General features: G+C 43.1%; 1 protein-coding gene across 3 annotated transcripts in view; it reads right to left on the bottom strand.

Annotated features, from left to right (window-relative positions):
* Positions 1 to 17,661, bottom strand: part of C4H15orf41 (chromosome 4 C15orf41 homolog) — a 1,060,100-nt gene that overhangs the window by 538,261 nt on the left and 504,178 nt on the right. For all 3 annotated transcript variants that reach the window (XM_029600207.1, XM_029600206.1, XM_029600209.1), the window contains one exon: positions 12,723 to 12,790. In XM_029600207.1, the coding sequence (XP_029456067.1) occupies positions 12,723 to 12,790 (68 nt within the window). The remainder of the gene's footprint in view (positions 1 to 12,722; positions 12,791 to 17,661) is intronic.

A 17,661-nucleotide genomic window follows, 5' to 3' on the forward strand; every position in this document is an offset into this window, starting at 1 on the left:
AGTCATTCAGCAGCGCATGGTTTGGAGGGATACTAATGAAGCATTAGAGTTAGGGCATCCCAACAGAGAGGTTCCAATAATAGGAAAAGTAGTCCAAGTGCCCTTAATTAAAAACTCACCTGAGCTAAAAGATTCAATTTATCCCTGTCAACTGAAAAGCAGAATGTAAATACAACAAAAAAACTCACTTCGAAATGTTGGTATGTTAATGCCAGAAGTCTAAGAAGTAAGATGGGAGAATTAGAGTGTACAGCAGTGAATGATGACATAGACTTAATTGGCATCTCAGAGATATAGTGGAAAGAGCATAACCAATGGGACAGCGGTATACCGGGGTACAAATTATATCGCAATGACAGACAGGAGCATATTGGTGGCGGGGTGGGGCTTTATGTCTGGGATGGCATAGAGTCCAACACGATAAAGATCCTGCATGAGACTAAATGTACAATTGAATCTTTATGAGTAGTTGTGGAAGAGGATAGGAGAATATTACTGTCCACCTGGCCAAAATGAAATGCTAAGAGAGATTAGGGAAGCTAACCAAACTGGTAGTGCAGTAATAATGGGAGATTTCATTTACCCCAATATTGACAGGGTAAGTGAAAATCAAGGCATGCTAGAGAGAGAAAGTTCCTGGATAGAATAAGACATTTTTATGGAGTAACTGGTTCAGGAATAGATGAGAGAGGGAACAATTTTAGATCTAATTCTCAGTAGAGCGCATGATTTGGTGAGAGAGTTACGGTGGTGAAGCAGCTTGGCAATAGTGATCATAATATTTATTTATTTATTTTATTTATTTGAGGTTTTTTCTTGACCGACCATCATCAGAGATATCATGCCAGTTTACATATAACAGGGGTAAAAAACAAAAGCAGGAAGAGAACAGTTACAAAGAGCAGGTTATAAGGGAACTGGGAGGTGCTGAGTTAGATGCACGAGGGAGCGAAAGCTAAAGGCATGAAAACTAAGTAGCTAACTTCTGTACATAATCTGAGTAGAAAACTTATATACAAGATCTGACTCTTCAATGTTATTAGGTTATACAGGAGAGTAAATATACAATATCTCACACGAAGTGTGGACAGGTTAACAGCGTTGAAAGATTACTTGCACATGGATGTTGGGAGGCAGCACAGGGGGTACAGACAAATAAGTAAATGTAGGTGAACCTGTCAGGTAGCAAGAAGGGAGGAGGGAGGGAGGGGTCTACAGGGCTCTATGGGAAAAGTGGGAGGGCCGGGAGGAAGTATTCGATTGAGCAGATATCAAATACTTTAATATGATCAACTTTGAATTAATGACTGGAAAGGGGACAGTATGTAAATCCAAGGCTCTAGCGCTAAACTTTCAAAAGGGAAACTTTGACAAAATGAGAAAAATAGAAAAAAAACGGAAAGGTGCAGCTACAAAGGTAAAAAGTATCCAATAGGCGTGGACATTGCTAAAAAATACCACCCTAGAAGCACAGATCAGATGTATTCCTCACAGTAAGAAAGGTGGAAGAAAGGTAAAATGATTACCAGCATGGTTAAAAGATTAGGTGAAAGAGGCTATTTTAGCCAAAACAACTTCATTCAAAAATTGGAAGAAGGATCCAATAGAAGAAAATAAGATAAAGCATAAGCATTGGCAAGTTGCTTCCAAATGGCAGATACAATTTAATGTGGACAAGTGCAAAGTGATACATATAGGGAAAAATAACCCTTGCTGTAGTTACACAATGTTAGGTTCTATCTTAGGAGTTACCTCCCAGGAAAGAGATCTAGGCATTATAGTGGATAATACATTGAAATCTTTGGCCCAGTGTGCTGTGGCGATCAGAAAAGCAAACAGAATGTTAGGAATTATTAAGAAAGGAATAGAAAATAAAGCAAAATTGCTTACCTTGTAATAGGTGTTATCCCAGGACAGCAGGATGTAGTCCTCACATATGGGTGACATCAGTAATGGAGCCCTATGCGGAAAAACCTCTGTCAAAGTTTCTAGAAACTTTTGACTGGCACAGTGTGCCCACTGAGCATGCTCAGCATGCCATGATATTCCTTCAGTCTTTTTTGTAGCAATTTGCGTTAGCCAAAAATAAAATAATAAAACGTATCGGACCCAACTCCGCGGGGTGGCGGGGTGGGTTTCGTGAGGACTACATCCTGCTGTCCTGGGATAACACCTATTACAAGGTAAGCAATTTTGCTTTATCCCAGGACAAGCAGGATGCTAGTCCTCACATATGGGTGATTAGCAAACTACAGGCTGAGTCATTCTTGTATTGGACCAACAGTGTACAACTTGTGCAACAGGCACAACAACTGGCGTACTGCTGGGAAAAATGAGGCAGCCTGAAATCACGAAAGATTGGATGCGGAAGGAGTTGGATTATGCTGGAAACAAGTTCTTTAAGACAGATTGTCCATAGGCTGAATCTTGTTGTCCTTCCTTGTCGAGACAGTAGTGGGCCGCAAAGGTGTGAAGAGAACTCCATGTTGCTGCTTTACATATGTCAAGGATTGGCACTGAACGATAGTGTGCTACTGAGGTTGACATTGTTCTTACTGAATGTGCCTTTACTCGCCCTTGGAGAGGAAGGCCTGCCTTTTCATAGCAAAACTTTATGCAATCTGCTAGCTAATTGGATAGAGTATGTTTGCCCACTGCGTTACCTGGTTTGTTTGGATCATAAGATACAAAGAGCTGAGTGGATTTCCTATGGGCTGCAGTGCGGTCTAAGTAAAAAGCTAGCGCACGCTTACAATCCAAGGTATGTAAGGCCCGTTCTCCTTGGTGAGAATGAGGCCTTGGAAAGAATGTGGGTAAAACTATGGATTGGTTCAAGTGGAATTCCATAACTACCTTGGGAAGGAATTTTGGATGTGTACTGAGAACCACTCTGTCATGTAGGAATTTTGTATAGGGTGAGTACGTGACAAGTGCTTGTAACTCACTAACCCTTCTAGCTGATGTAATGGCTATGAGGAAGATAGTCTTCCATGTGAGAAATTTAAGATCACAGGAATTCATGGGTTCACATGGAAAACGCATGAGCCTTGTTAACACCAGATTAAGGTCCCATTCTGTGACTGGTGGCCGAATTGGTGGTTTAATGTGAGTTAAACCTCTCATAAATCTACTGACAAAAAGTTGTGATGATATAGGTGCATCTCCCATCTTGTTGTGATAAGCTGAGATTGCATTTAAATGTACTCTTACAGATGAAGTCTTGAGACCAGAGTCTGAAAGATGGTATAAGTAGTCTAGTAAAGAAGTAGTGGGGCAGGTGAAAGGATCAATACTTTTTTGGCTGCACCACAAAGTAAACCTTTTCCATTTCGAAGAATAGTTCTTTCGTGTTGAAGGTTTACGTGAAGCTATAAGCACTTGAGATACATTGGTTGGAAGATTGAGTGGTTGCAAAATCAAGCTTTCAACATCCATGCTGTCAGGGTTAGGGATTTGAGGTTGGGATGGCACAACTGCCCCTGATCCTGAGTTATGAGAGTGGGAGCTACTCCCAGACGAATTGGATCCCTGAGAGGTCTAGAAGTGTGGGGAAACCATACTTGTCGAGGCCAATATGGGGCTATGAGAATCATGGTTCCCCTGTCCTGTTGTAGCTTCACTAGAGTTTTGGTTATAAGTGGTATCGGAGGATACGCGTATAGAAGGCCTGAGTTCCAAGGGCGAGCAAAGGCGTCCTTGGCTGGCTGATTCTTCTGTTTGTGTAGAGAACAGAAATTGTCCACTTTGTGATTCAGATCCTTTGGAAGAAAAGTGTTTGCCGTTATGGTGTTTAATTCTGCTCCAATGAATTGCAACAGGTGAGATGGCGTACAGTGGGATTTCTGGTAATTGATGAGAAATCCCAAGGAGTGGAGCAGATTTATTGTGAGTTTGAGAGAATTGAGAGCTCCTTGTCTGGTTGGACTCCTTATCAGCCAATCGCCCAGATAAGGAAATATGTGCTTGTGCAAGTGAGCTGCTGCAACTGCTAGACATTTTGTGAACACCCAAGGGGCTGAGGCAAGGCCGAATGGAAGAACTTTGTATTGATAATGTTGAGTACCCACTAGGAATCGAAGGTACTTTCGATGAGGAAGGAATATGGGAATGTGAGCGTAAGCATCTTGAAGATCCAGAGAACAGAGCCAATCTCCCATCTGAATTAGAGGTAACAGGGTTCCTAGAGACACCATCCTGAATTTTTCTTTTCTCAAAAATTTGTTGAGATTTCTGAGATCTAGGATGGGATGTAGACCTCCTGTTTTCTTTGGAATGAGGAAATAATGGGTGTAGAATCCTCTGCCCCGCTGAGGCCGGGGAACTGGTTCCAAGGCCCTGGTGCTCAGAAGGGTGGATAATTCTGTTTGTAGAAATGTGGATTGGTTGTTTGCTGTCCAAAACGCAGTGGGAGGAGTGTCGTTTGGTACAGTGAGAAAATCCAAGTGGTACCCTTGAGTTGTAATGGAGAGTACCCATTGGTCTGTAGTGATGGATGACCAATTGTGGTGAAAAAATGTTATCCGTACCCCTACTGGTAATTCTGGTGTTGGATTGGGAGATAGACTGCTGTTCCCTGGATACGGTTCAAAACCCCAAAGTGGATTCTGTCTGAGGAGGGGGTTGAGGCCTGGTTGCTCTTGGCTGTCTAGGTTGTGACCTTTGAGCTGGCCTAGATGAGCGTCCACGGGCAGAAGAAGGATAATAACACCTTGGTTTATAGTATGGGTGTTTTGATTCTTCTCTTGGAAGTCTCCTTGATGTTTGAGATTCCTGAGGCACAGAGGACAGTTGTTTGAGAGTCTCTGAATGCTCTTTGAACAGGGAAACAGCTTCCTTTACCTTGTCTCCAAACAAGTTGTCTCCGGAGCAAGGGAGATTAGCCAGTTTGTCCTGTATCTCGGGCCTCAAATCAGATGCTTTGAGCCAGGCCCATCTTCGAGCACTGATTCCAGTGGCTGACATTCTAGATGCAGTTTCGAAAGAGTTGTATGCTGCACAGACCTCATGTTTACCGGCTTCTAGGCCCTTGTGAATTAAGGATGAGAAGGACTCTTGAAACTGTTGAGGGAGATATTCGGAGAGGTCTTGTATCTGTTTCCATAGGTTTCGTTGGTATTGGGTCATATATAATTGGTAGGCCGTAATCCGGGAAACCAACATAGACCTTTGAAACATTTTTTCTGCCAATGCTGTCTAGGAATCTGTTATCCTTGCCTGGTGGAGTTGAAGAGTGAGTCTTCACTCTTTTTGATCTCTTTTGCGCTGACTCAACTACCACCGAATGGTGAGGTAGCTGAGTCTTATGGAAACCAGGAGTGTGCTGGACTAAATATGTCGCATCAGTCCTTTTGTTTACCGGAGGTATGGAACAGGGATGCTCCCATGATCTGTGTAATAGTTCAGTAAGAACCTCATGCACTGGAATGGCTAAAACCTCCTTAGGTGGATCCAAGAATTGGAGCACCTCTAGGGTCTTTTGCCTGGCATCTTCTTCAGTTTGTAATTGAAAGGGTATGGTATCAGCCATATCCTTTACAAAACTTGAGAAGGAGAGGTCTTCTGGAGGAGATTTTCTTCTTTCCTCTGGAGGAGATGGTTCAGAAAGAATTTCCTCTGAGGAGGTATCAGTGTCTGTATCTTGCCATGTATCCAGGGTATGGGACCCAAGAGGTGTCGAAGGCCTAATTCCTTTTGGCATCGATGGATGCTCAGTCGGTTTTGATGGAAAAGATGGTGATATTGGTGGGTGGGAGCATGGAATCCCTGATGGACCAGGGATTGGTTCTGGAATCGGTGGTTCTTCCCCAATCGGTGTTGGTACCGGTTTTTCCAGAGGTTTTGTTGGAATGGCACCGATACTTGCCAAGTTCTTGTGGCTTGGATTGGCCACTGTTGGAAACAGGATGCTGCGCTTGTTGGACACTTGGTCTGACCCAGTATGGCATATCTTATTGTACAAAACCAAAAAACCAATAGCACTGTGTGATACTTGAGGGATTTTACTGGAATGACACTAATATATAGAAAACATATCACCGCTTAATGAAATTCACTTTGAAAAAACGTTTTGAAAAAATTCACAAACAATACTGATCCCACACTGTATGGGTATATTGAGTATTTATGTAATTAAAAAACTTTCTCAACGATATCAAGAGCCAAAAAACCTTTTTATAGGATGGTAGGAACGTTTCATATATGTATAATACAACACCACCCAGGTGTTATTCAATGTGTTTAATCATTAACGTTCCCCCTTCCATCCATATATTTTTTTTACGTGAAATGTGCAAAATTTGTGCAATAGTATCTTATTGTTTACAACTTCATAATGCTTGAAAAATGCTGAATAAACATATAAATCGCTATGCAAATATCAACAGTGTCCCGACTTATCTGTGTGTTGGTAAATGGCCCGACAAGGCCCCGTTTCAAATCCCAAAGGATCTTTTCTCAAGGGATGTTAGCTATGTTGCCGGTAGTCAGGTAAATCTCTGAGCTCTTCCTCGAGTAACTGCAGAGGATCACTCGCAAGAAAGGCTGAGGATTTACTTTTCACAGTACAAGACAGGACTCCAGCGTCCATTGTAAGGAGTAAAGAAGAAGCAGTCACTCGAGAAAGAGTGCAGGACTTTGTGGTCTGTTGTAAGGAATAAGCAGTTACTCGAGGAACAGCTCAAAGATTTATCTGACTACCAGCATCATAGCTAACATCCCTTGAGAAAAGATCCTTTGGGGTTTGAAATGGGGCCTCATCGGGTCATTTACCAACACACAGATAAGTTGGAACAATGTTGATATTTTACATAGCGATTTATAAGTTTATTCAGAAATTTTCAAGCATTATGAAGTTGTAAACAATAAGATACTATTGCACAAATTTTGCACATTTCACGTAAAAAAAATATATGGATGGAAGGGGGAACGTTAATGATTAAACACATTGAATAACACCTGGGTGGTGTTGTATTATACATATATGAAACGTTCCTACCATCCTATAAAAAGTTTTTTTGGCTCTTGATATCGTTGAGAAAGTTTTTTAATTACATAAATACTCAATATACCCCTACTGTGTGGGATCAGTATTGTTTGTGAATTTTTTCAAAAAGCTTTTTCAAAGTGAATTTCATTAAGAGATGATATCTTATGTAAAGCCTTTGATATGGTCCTGCGTAGAAGACTCATGAACAAAATGAGAAGCTTGGGAGTGAGCGCCAAAGTGGTGGTGTGGATTAGAAAGTGGTGGTGTGGATTAGAAACTGGTTGACGGATAGAAGACAGCGTGTGATGGAAAATGGAACCTACTCGAAAGACAGAATGGTGTTAAGTGGAGTGCCACAGGGATCGGTGTTGGGACCAGTTCTGTTCAATGTCTTTGTGAGCAACATTGCGGAAGGGATAGAAGGTAAAATTTGTCTATTTGTGGATTATATTAAGACATGCAACAAAGTGGACATGTTGGAAGGAGTGGAGAGAATGAGACGTGATTTAGGGAAGCTTGAAGAGTGGTTGAAGATATGGCAACTGGAATTTAATGCCAAGAAGTGTAAAGTCATGCATCTGGGATGCGGTAACCCGAAGGAACTGTATGCAATGGGGGGTGAAGCGCTGCTCTGCATGGAACAGGAGAGAGACCTTGGGGTGATAGTGTCTGGTGAGCTGAAGATGGCGAAGCAATGTAACAAGGCGATAGCTAAACCTGGCAAAATGCTGGGCTGCATAGAGAGAGGAGTATCTAGTAAGAAAAAGGAAGTGATAATCTCCTTATACAGGGCCTTGGTGAGGCCTCACCTGGAGTACCTATGTTCAGTTCGGGAGACCGTATCTCAAAAGGGGCAGAGATAGGTTGGAGGCGGTCCAGAGAAGAGTGACCAAAATGGTGGGAGATCTCAATCAAATGACTTATGAGAAGAGGTTGAAGGACCTAAATATGTATACCCTGGAGGAGAGGAGGGGCAGAGGAGATATGATACAGATCTTCAGGTAATTGAAATGCATTAATGATGTACAATCAACAACAAACCTTTTCCGAAGGAAGGAGATCAGTAGAACTAGGGGCCACGAGATAAAACTCTAGGGAGGATAACTCAGAATCAATGTCAGGAAATATTTCTTCACAGAGAGGGTGGTGGATGCCTGGAATGCCCTTCTGGAGGAGGTGGTGAAGACAAAAAGATTCAAAAGGGCAAGGGAAAAACACTGAGGATCCCTAAAGGCAAGAGAAGGGAAATGAAGTAAGAGGTATGGGAGTATCTTGCTGGTGTGGCTGCGGTTACTACCGTTAACCAATAAGCCTTCATACTGATGATGCAACTCCATCTTTGCTCTCTACTTCAACAGCAGGGGGTAAAGAAGAAAAGAGAAATTAGATTCAGACAACAACCAACAAGGACACTGAACTGTGATAACAAATAAGCATGGGGATAACTTGCTTGATTTAGCGGTTACTACCCTTAACCTATAAGCCTGATAGTACACTTCTGATGCAATTCCAACATTGCTTTCTGCTTCAATGACAGGGATTGGCGGGAAAATTGGACTCAAACAGCAACCAACAAGAACTCTGACCTTGGCAGTCTGGGAGACTGATAAGTATGGGAGCTTGCTGAGCAGACTGGATGGGCTTTTTGGTCCTTTCCTGCTGTCATTTCTATGTTTCTATGAATTAATTCTCTTTTTCTTTTCTCCTTTTAAAATGTTTTTAAGCAATCCTCAGTAGGGAGATGCATGTCCAACATCTGTTGGAGATGGAAAATACTGGCAAGCTTATGTCAGTGCAGGGGTATAAATATTGTGACATCAGCTTTGCTCAGTCTCCATCTGCTGGTAGAAGTGCATAACCCACTGGTATGGATTAATTTTTTTGAATGCTAAGAAATAATTTTTTTGCCAGTTTAAATTGATTCTCTCTCTAGATCCTGCATATCATTCTGCTACAACAGTAAGAACTACTCTGGAAGTGATGGCTGCTGCATGACAGACATCATGGGAGAACAAACCACAGATGGAGCAAATCAGGTAAAGAGCAGATGGTTGCTTGTGGCCCGCACAATTCAAAAATGATCTCAGAGGGGGGGGGAAAACATGATTAAGTGTCTGCCCATAAACCCAAGGTTCAAACAGGCCGAATGAATATCGGCGTGCGTGAAACAGGCACTCATGATTGAATGCCTGTTCCCTTAATGTGCCGATTACAAACTCTGGGGCACCCAATGCAAATTGTGAATGGGTTGCCACTGTAAAATGGAGATGCATGAGGAAATTGCGCGCCGCTAGCACCTCCTCAGCAGCAGGCGCCCAGGAGAGGTGGTTGTCAGCCAGTTAGGGAAACAGACACTCAATTTTAGAGTGTCCCTTTTTCTAACCTGACTGCCAGCACCCTTTTTTTTTTTCAGGACATTCTAATTTTTTTTAGTTCCCTTGACTTAATATCGCTATGATATTAAGTTGGAGGAAGTACAGAAAAGCAGTAGTTTCTGCTATTCTGTAAAATTTTTGGACTCCTCCAAAATTAACGCCTGCTAATTGGCGAGTAAAAATGTGCATGTCGGGTGTACAATTTTTTTTTTTTGCATCGGAGGAATAGATAATAGCCTCATCAACATGCATTTGCACACGTTTTGGATACACTAACCCCTACTTTGCATCGGGGGTTATGGTTGTACGTCCAATTGCAGGTTGAACCGTGCACTGTATTGCATCAGCCTGATAGTAGTGGACTTCTTCTAAGATGAATAAAGTAATCCCATTTACAACTGAGTAGAGATGATCACGGACCATAGCACTAAATAAGGGTTGCAGTAAAGCTGGAGTAACTCAGCAGAAAAATGAAAAGTGACTTCATACAGACCTTTAGAAAATGATGAAAAGCTCTATCTGCACATGCTAATCCAGAGCTACTGGTTTGTTTGTCGACAATATCACCAGGGAAGCTCTGTTTGGGGAGCTGTGGCATTTGCTTACTTTAGCTCTCCAGAAACTTAAGACTGTGTCCCTGGGAAAAGTAATAATTTTTTAGCTTCTGAATGGATGGACAGACATCCAAACGGCAACGTTTTTCATATGAGTAAACATATTTACCTATGCAAAAACTGCTTTTTGAAAATTGCCCTTCCTAAGTGCTGAGGGAGGAAGTACAAGCTTTAATTTAATTTTGAAATCATGATGGATTTTTAAAAGAAAACTCCACGAGTTTCCCTTTAAAAATGTACTTGCATGTCAACCTCTGCAGCAAGTCTGAACATTGCCTCCTTATTCCCATCCTGCCACTGAGTTTGATTAATAAAATGCATTATTTCTGAGGTAATTTTGTACCAAAAATTAAAAAAGTATGCATGATATTTTAAAATTCTGTATGCTTTGTCAAATTAATGCAATATAATCACTGTCTATATGTAATAGATAATTGTAGAAGTGATACATAACATTTTATTAATGAAAAATGCATAGTTTATTTTTTGCACATAATTCCCACGGAACTACTGAAATAGTACAAATAAGACAGTGGTCTATTCTCCACCCCATTCCATCCACACTCTCTTTATCCCCCTCCCCTTCTTCCCTCCTCTTCTGTAGCTTGACCCCCACCACTCTCTTATTGCCATCTAACAATACCCAAACCAGTCTCTCCATCTCCATCTCCCCTAGTATAATTCTACCACTTTCTATCTCTTACTTTCCCCCACCTGACTTAGCCCAAATCCAACTATCTTTCTCTGCAATTCAAGGTCTGATCTCATAACACTCTCTCTCCCAACTCCAACCCCAGGATCAACTTCACTATTCTCTCTCCTCCTTGTGAATCTGTGGCTGTTGCCTCCAATGCTCCCTCCAAGGAGCGATTAGGTGTGTGTAAATTATTTTCATGTGAGCAACAATTTTTGAACACCAGTATTAGCATTGTATTTCTGCATATAGCACAAACAAAAATGTATGTGAGCAACTATGTAAAACCCGTGAGCGATGCTCCGAAATGTATGAGCAATGGCTCACATGCTCAGCTTAAAGGGAACTATGGTTGCCTCCAGGCTGTCTCTACATCTTGCTAGCCCATATGGGCCAAATTTATTATGGCTTCCAACCATGCCTAGATGGGGAAATCCATCTTCTGGCCTACACGGGCCAATGATGCTTCTGCTGTCACCTACTCCACCCAGACCACGAGGCCAATGCCTCTGCTGCCGCCTCATTCTTCAGGACCAGGCTGGCCAATGCCTCCTCTTCTTTCTCCTTGTGGCTCACACAATCCAATGCCTCCTCCTGCTTCTGGGCCAGCGACATAACTGACACCTCTTCCTCCTTACAACCTGCCACCTCCTCCTAACCCTGTGCACATGTGCACAACCAGTAAATTCTGGGAGGCACGAGAATTCTGCATTGCACAGTGGCACAGAATTTTCCCAAAAGTGATAATCCAGAAATACTTCTCTGCCTCTCTTTTTTATTTATGGAAAGGGGTTTGTGCATTGGTTTATATTGAAACAATGTAACTTCGAACAAGCCTCTCTTTTCCCTGGAATGCCTGCAAGCAGATTAGTTCCATTTAAAGTATGTTCGATCATCAGCATACTGCTTGCAGAATCATCTGGAGAGAGCGGTATTTGTCACAGACTGCCCTAAAGTCCTATAGGAAAACCTTTCTGCAGAAACCTTGCAGAATAAGGTTTTATAATGCCAATGGACTAACTGCCCCACATGCCACTTGTGTTAATGAAACATAAGCAAAGCTGCCAGAAGAAACAGAGAGACAGCTCATAAACCATACAGCTTCCTGCAGAAATAAGGAAACTGGAACATGTGAAGGCACACCTAAGCTAGTCATTCTCCAATGAAGGGAAAAGGTATATTTCTGCAGACTGCTTTGCAGTCTAACTTGGGGGCCGATGCAATAAAATTTGCGGAAAGTGGGTGCTGACTTTTCAGTGCCCGCATTCTTAGCACACGCATGGCGCCCGCAAGGGGGGACACCATGCAATAAACAAATTAGGGGGTCGAGCTAGAAAGGAGACGCTGAGTTGCTAGCGCAACCTTACCGCCTCCTTGCTAACACGACCCGTGGTTACCGGCAGTCTATCGGTTATGAACACCGATGCCGATAAACTCGGCGTTGGTTTTCATAACTGCAGTCAGCCGGTTATGAAAAGCGATGCCAAACATATTGGCGTCGGTCTTCAAAGCGACCAGCAGAGGTTTTTTTCTTTTTTTAACTTTAAAGAAAATCCAGAAAAGCAGTTTTTTCTGCTTTTCTGTACTTTTTTTCAGTGCGCTCAGCTATTAACGCCTGCTCCAGGCAGGCGTTAATATCTGAGCAATAATGTGCGTCTGAGATGCACATTTATTTTTTTGCATTTAGAGTGAATGAGTAATAGCCTCATTCACATGCATTTGCATGTGATGAACGCTAACTCATTCACTCCATGTCGGACGTGCATTAAATGGGCGCTAATCCCCCTATTGCATTAGGGGGTGGATTAGCGCCTATTTAACCTGCGTCCGACAACGGGTTAAACAGTGCGCTCGGCTGAGCGCACTGTATTACATCAGCCCCTTGGTAAATAAAGATGGTATAATTTGCTTCTTTGGCTAAAACAAACATAGGAGAAGCATCAGAACAAATGAACAATGGAATCGGTTTAGCCAAACTAAAGCACATCAGACCACTGCATCTAATTTCACTGGAATATTTTGAGCTGGAAGGATGTTATACTATTGATTCTTACCTAGGAAAGCTAGATGATTTTCCAGAAGCTTCTCACGCAGCAGAACCTCATGCTCGTGGCCAGTAGAGCTGGAAGTGGAAGAATTAAGGAAAAACAGAAAGCATGACGTGACAAACAGTGAATGCTATTCACAGCTATGCATAGTAAGCTCAGGTCTCTGCAAAGAAACACTGCATCCAACAAGGGAAGTTTAGAGACTCGACTCAAGCACATCATCAGACAATATTTCTTCACAAAAAAGGTAGGAATGCATGTAATGGGCTACCACTGGAGATGGTGCAGACAAAAATGGTAATAGAATTTTAAAAAGCATGGAATAAGCAGAGAGGATTCCTAGAGATAAAGAGGTGAGAGAAAAGCCAGAGAATGGCTAGAGTCTATGGCATTGTATCAAGGGTAAAAATGGGCAGACTGGATGGGCTAAATGATCCTTGACAGCTGCCATATTCTTTGATAGTGATAGGAACAGGGTAGAGAGGTTGCAGTACTGCAGACAACCCATTCTTCAATCCTTTAAGAGAAGTAAAGAGGTGATAAGAACAAAACAAAGGAGCAAATAATGGAAGCACAACTTTATAATATTGCAGGACTTGAAGTAGTCTGTTTGATGCCAGCAGTTTACAACTCCCCAGAAACCAATCAGTTCAATGAAAGAAGCTTTATGGTGGCCAGTTACTATCAATAAGTCCAAGGTGATACAGGAAAATATATGTTAGAGTAACAAACTTATTAGTTTTGGTAGCTCTTTAGAATATTATAAAGCTTAAAGGGAAGATGTATGGGGCAGGGATGGCTGAGTGCGAGAAATCTTGTTTGCTCATCAGGATGGTACAAAATTACTGAAGTAACCTGATTGTAGTGAAAACTACAACCCTAACATCAATGGTACACCTACATTAAGCTTCCAAGAAGGTTAGGGTAACTTGCACAGAGTGTCCATGGTTAAACCCATATATCAATAAGCATGAGAGACAGTAAGCTTCTAGACAAAAGTATGTTGGCAACTGTGAATTATTAGAAAACTTGGTAATAAGACATGGAAGAGGATATAAGAATATAAGAAGTGCCATGCTTGCTCAGATAAAAGGTCCATCGAGTCCAGCATCCTTTCTCCATCAGTGGTCAGTCCCAAAAATGGAGAAGTTACTTACCTGATAATTTTGTTGTTCTTACTGAAGACAGATGGACTCGGGAACAGTGGGTTATGCTCCCCTGCCAACAGATGGAGAAGTAGCAAACTGACAACACCGTATACATATTTGTGCAGTGATCCCAGCCTGCCAGTATTTTCTTCAAAAACCTGATCCAAACCGGTCAACCATAACTGTATTCAACCAACTAGAAACACTGAATTCACATAAGAATCTAGGACCCCCAATCTAGGGACTGGATGAACACTTACCAGTAATTCCTTAAGATCCAAAGCCCCACAGGAGGACTATTGACACACTCATGCGGCAGCTGAGGGCAGGAAGTTGAGTACATCTCTCTACACTAAGGAAAACAAAATTATCAGGTAAGTAATTTCTCCATTTCCTAGCATGCAGACAAATGGACTCAGGACCAGTAAGAAACCAAAGCTACTCCCAAACAGGGTGGGAGGCTGCCTGCTGTCCAGTCAATACTGCCTATGTAAAGGCTGTGTCCTCCCAGGCCTGCACATCCAGACGATAAAACCTGGAAAATATATCTAAGGCGGACTATATCACAGGTTTGGCAAATGTCTACGGGAGACAACAATCTAAACTCTGCCCATAACACTGCCTGAACTTTAGTGGAATGAGCCTTAACCTGAGAAGGCAACAGCTTTTCAGCATCCACATATGCAGCTGTGACTACCTCCTTAATCCAGCGAGCTATGGTAGCCCGCAAAGCTGGAGCACCCTGCCTACTCCCAGCATAGAGGACAAACAGATTATCCATCTTCCAGAAAGGCTCAGAAACCTCCAGATACCATATGACAAGTCTCTTGACATCCAAGAAGCGCAAGAGGCTACACTCCTCCACATCTCTGATCTTATCCAGGGACAGCAAGGAGATGGACTGACTGAAAAGAAAGTCTGACACCACTTTTGGGCAAGAAAGAGGGAACAATAAGCAACTATAATGCCCCTGGAGTCACCTGAAGGAATGGCTCCCAGCAAGACAAGGCCTGCATCTCATAAATTCAATGCACATAACCTACAGCCACCAGGAACACCGTCTTCAAGGTCAACAACTGCAAAGAAAGGCTACGCAGCAGTTGGAACATAGGGTCTGCTAAGAAATCCAGCACCAAGTTTAGATTCCACAAGGGGACCGGTAACCTCAAGGGAGGCCTAAGATGCTTCACTCCCTGCAAAAAATGGACAACATCAGAATGGGGTGACAAGAAATCACCTTTCACCAGACCCCTGAAACAGACAAGAGCCACAACCTGCACCTTCAAGGAATTAAGGCCAATCCTTTATTCAACCCATCCTGCAAAAAATCCATAACGAGCGAGACTTAACTGAATGAGGAAGAACACCACGCTCCTCACACCAGGACTCAAATACTCTCCTAACCCCCACATAGACTAAGGCAGTGGATAACTTTCAAGAGCAGAGTAAGGGGGAAATCACCGTGAAATACCCATGCTTCAACGGGCGAGCCCTCTCAAGGGCCAAACCGTAAGACAGAGCAGAGTCAAATCCTCATGAAGAACCAGACCTTGCTGTAACAGATATTGGTGCAGCAGAAGCCGAAGAGGGGTCTCTACCAGGGGTCTTCATAAATTTGTATACCATGGACACCTGGGCCAATCTGGTGCCACCAGGAGTAGTAGCCCCCTGTGGCCTTCGATTTTGAGAATCATCTTCCCAGCAATGGCCACAGGGGAAAGGCGTAAAGCAATCTGTCTGCCGGCCAGACCTGTATGAGAGCATCTATGTCCAGAGACCACGGATTTTTCCTGCGACTGTAGAATCAAGGAACTTTCATATGCAAGACATTACCAGCAGGTCTAGAAACAGAGTTACCCAGCAATCCACAATCAGCTGAAATGCCTCAGCAGACAACACCCACTCTCCTAGGTCCAGACTCTCTCTGCTGAGAAAGTCCATTCTTACATTGTCTTTTTTTGCAATATGAGAGGCCGAGATCATCCTTAGATGACGTTACACCCATTCCATAAGTTGCTCTATTTCCTGCGACACTTGCTAGCTCTTGGTTACTCCCTGGTGACTGATGTAGTCCACTGATGTCATGTTTGACATCATATGGACCCGCTTGACCCTGCAGCCTGTGGCTGAACTGCAAGCATGTCAACCAGACAGCTTGGCCTTCCAGGCGATTGATGTTCCAGCAGGACTCCTTGGCATTCCAACACTCTTGGGCTGTCAGCTCCTGACAGTGAGCTCCCCAACCTTGGAGACTTGCATTTGTTGTAAGTACCAAACAGGTCAGGAAAAATAAGGAAACTCATTTTCTCAGATGAGCCTCCTGCAACCACCACTGGAGGTGAGAGCAGACTTCCATCGGCAAATGGAGACGAACCAAATAGTCCTGAGACTGCGGGTTCCAATGAGACAGTAGCAAGCACTGAAGAGGATGCATATGAGCCCTCACCCATGGCATCACTTCCAGGATTACTGCCATCAAGCCGAGCTCCTGTAGATAGGACCACACCGTCGAGCATACAGTGTTCACCAACTGACACACCTGAGACATCAATTTCTGAATTTGAACTTCTGGCAGGAAAACTTTGTCCTATCCCGAGTGGAACCGAACACCCAGATACTCCAATGACTGGGATGGCTGAAGACTACTCTTGGCCAGATTCACCACCCAACCAAGCTCCTGTAACAAGGAGATTACCTTGTGCATCACCATGCGGCTCTCTTCCTGAGACTTGGCTCGAATCAGCCAGTCGTCCAAGTATGGGTGCACAAGGACCCCATCCCTTCTCAAGACCGCCACTACTACTACCATAACATTGGAAAACATTTTGTGGGTGGTGGCTACACCAAAGGGCAGCACTTGAAACTGATAATGGTGCCCCAACACCGCAAAACATAGAAAACAGAGGGGGGCTTGGCCACCAAGCAAGATGGCTGCCTGAATATGGGCTCTGCTCGCTCCTAAGCTACTTTTATTAAAATTGTTGCACAACCCTCGAGTTTTGCCTTCATGTGTGCCCAGAACTGTTTCTAATTCTCCCCAATGGCTGCTAAGAAGAAAGGACCTGACTTTAAACAATTTTTCTATGTGAAAATGTTCTCAATTTGAGGCCTGGGGCATTGGAAGAAGCCTTGGTACAGAGTGACTTGGCATTGGAGGCAATCTCAGTGGGTGGTAAGTCAGAGGGACATCTGCAAGATCTCCCAACCCACACAGAGTTCAGGCAATGATTCTGTTATTTGCGCAAAGACATGCGAGAAACTAAGCAAAACCCGATGGGCTTGATAACCAAAATGAAGGAGGAAATATCTGAAATAGGGAGCCGCGTGGATGACTGTGATATGTGTTTGGATGCACAATCTGAGAAAGTGGGGAAATTAGAATCAGAATGTAGCAACCTCTCTTTAGAAAATGTAGATATTCAAGCTAAAATCGAGGGCTTGGCGAACCGGAATCGCCGCTGCAATCTAAGGTTTCGCGGCATTCTGGAGACTGAGGCACCTTTTTTCTGAGGAGGAATCAAGGCTTGGAAAAGCAATCCTCGATGATTGAGGTGGAATTAGAGAAAGCACCTTGGTCCCTGGGACCTAAAGTTGGGAATAAACTTAGCGATATAGTGGCATGTTTTCACCATTTTCCAATTAAAGAGAAGGTTTTTACTGAGGCCAGAAAACAGCAAACCTGGCTCTGGGAGTTGCATACCATTTCAGTTTTTGCTGATTTATCACCAGTCACTATAAAAAGAAGATCGGACTTCAGGGAAATAACATCTGTTCTCCGAAAAGAGGGGATTCGTTAT

Source organism: Rhinatrema bivittatum, chromosome 4 (assembly GCF_901001135.1).
Source record: "Rhinatrema bivittatum chromosome 4, aRhiBiv1.1, whole genome shotgun sequence".
Taxonomy (NCBI): Eukaryota; Metazoa; Chordata; class Amphibia; order Gymnophiona; family Rhinatrematidae; genus Rhinatrema; species Rhinatrema bivittatum.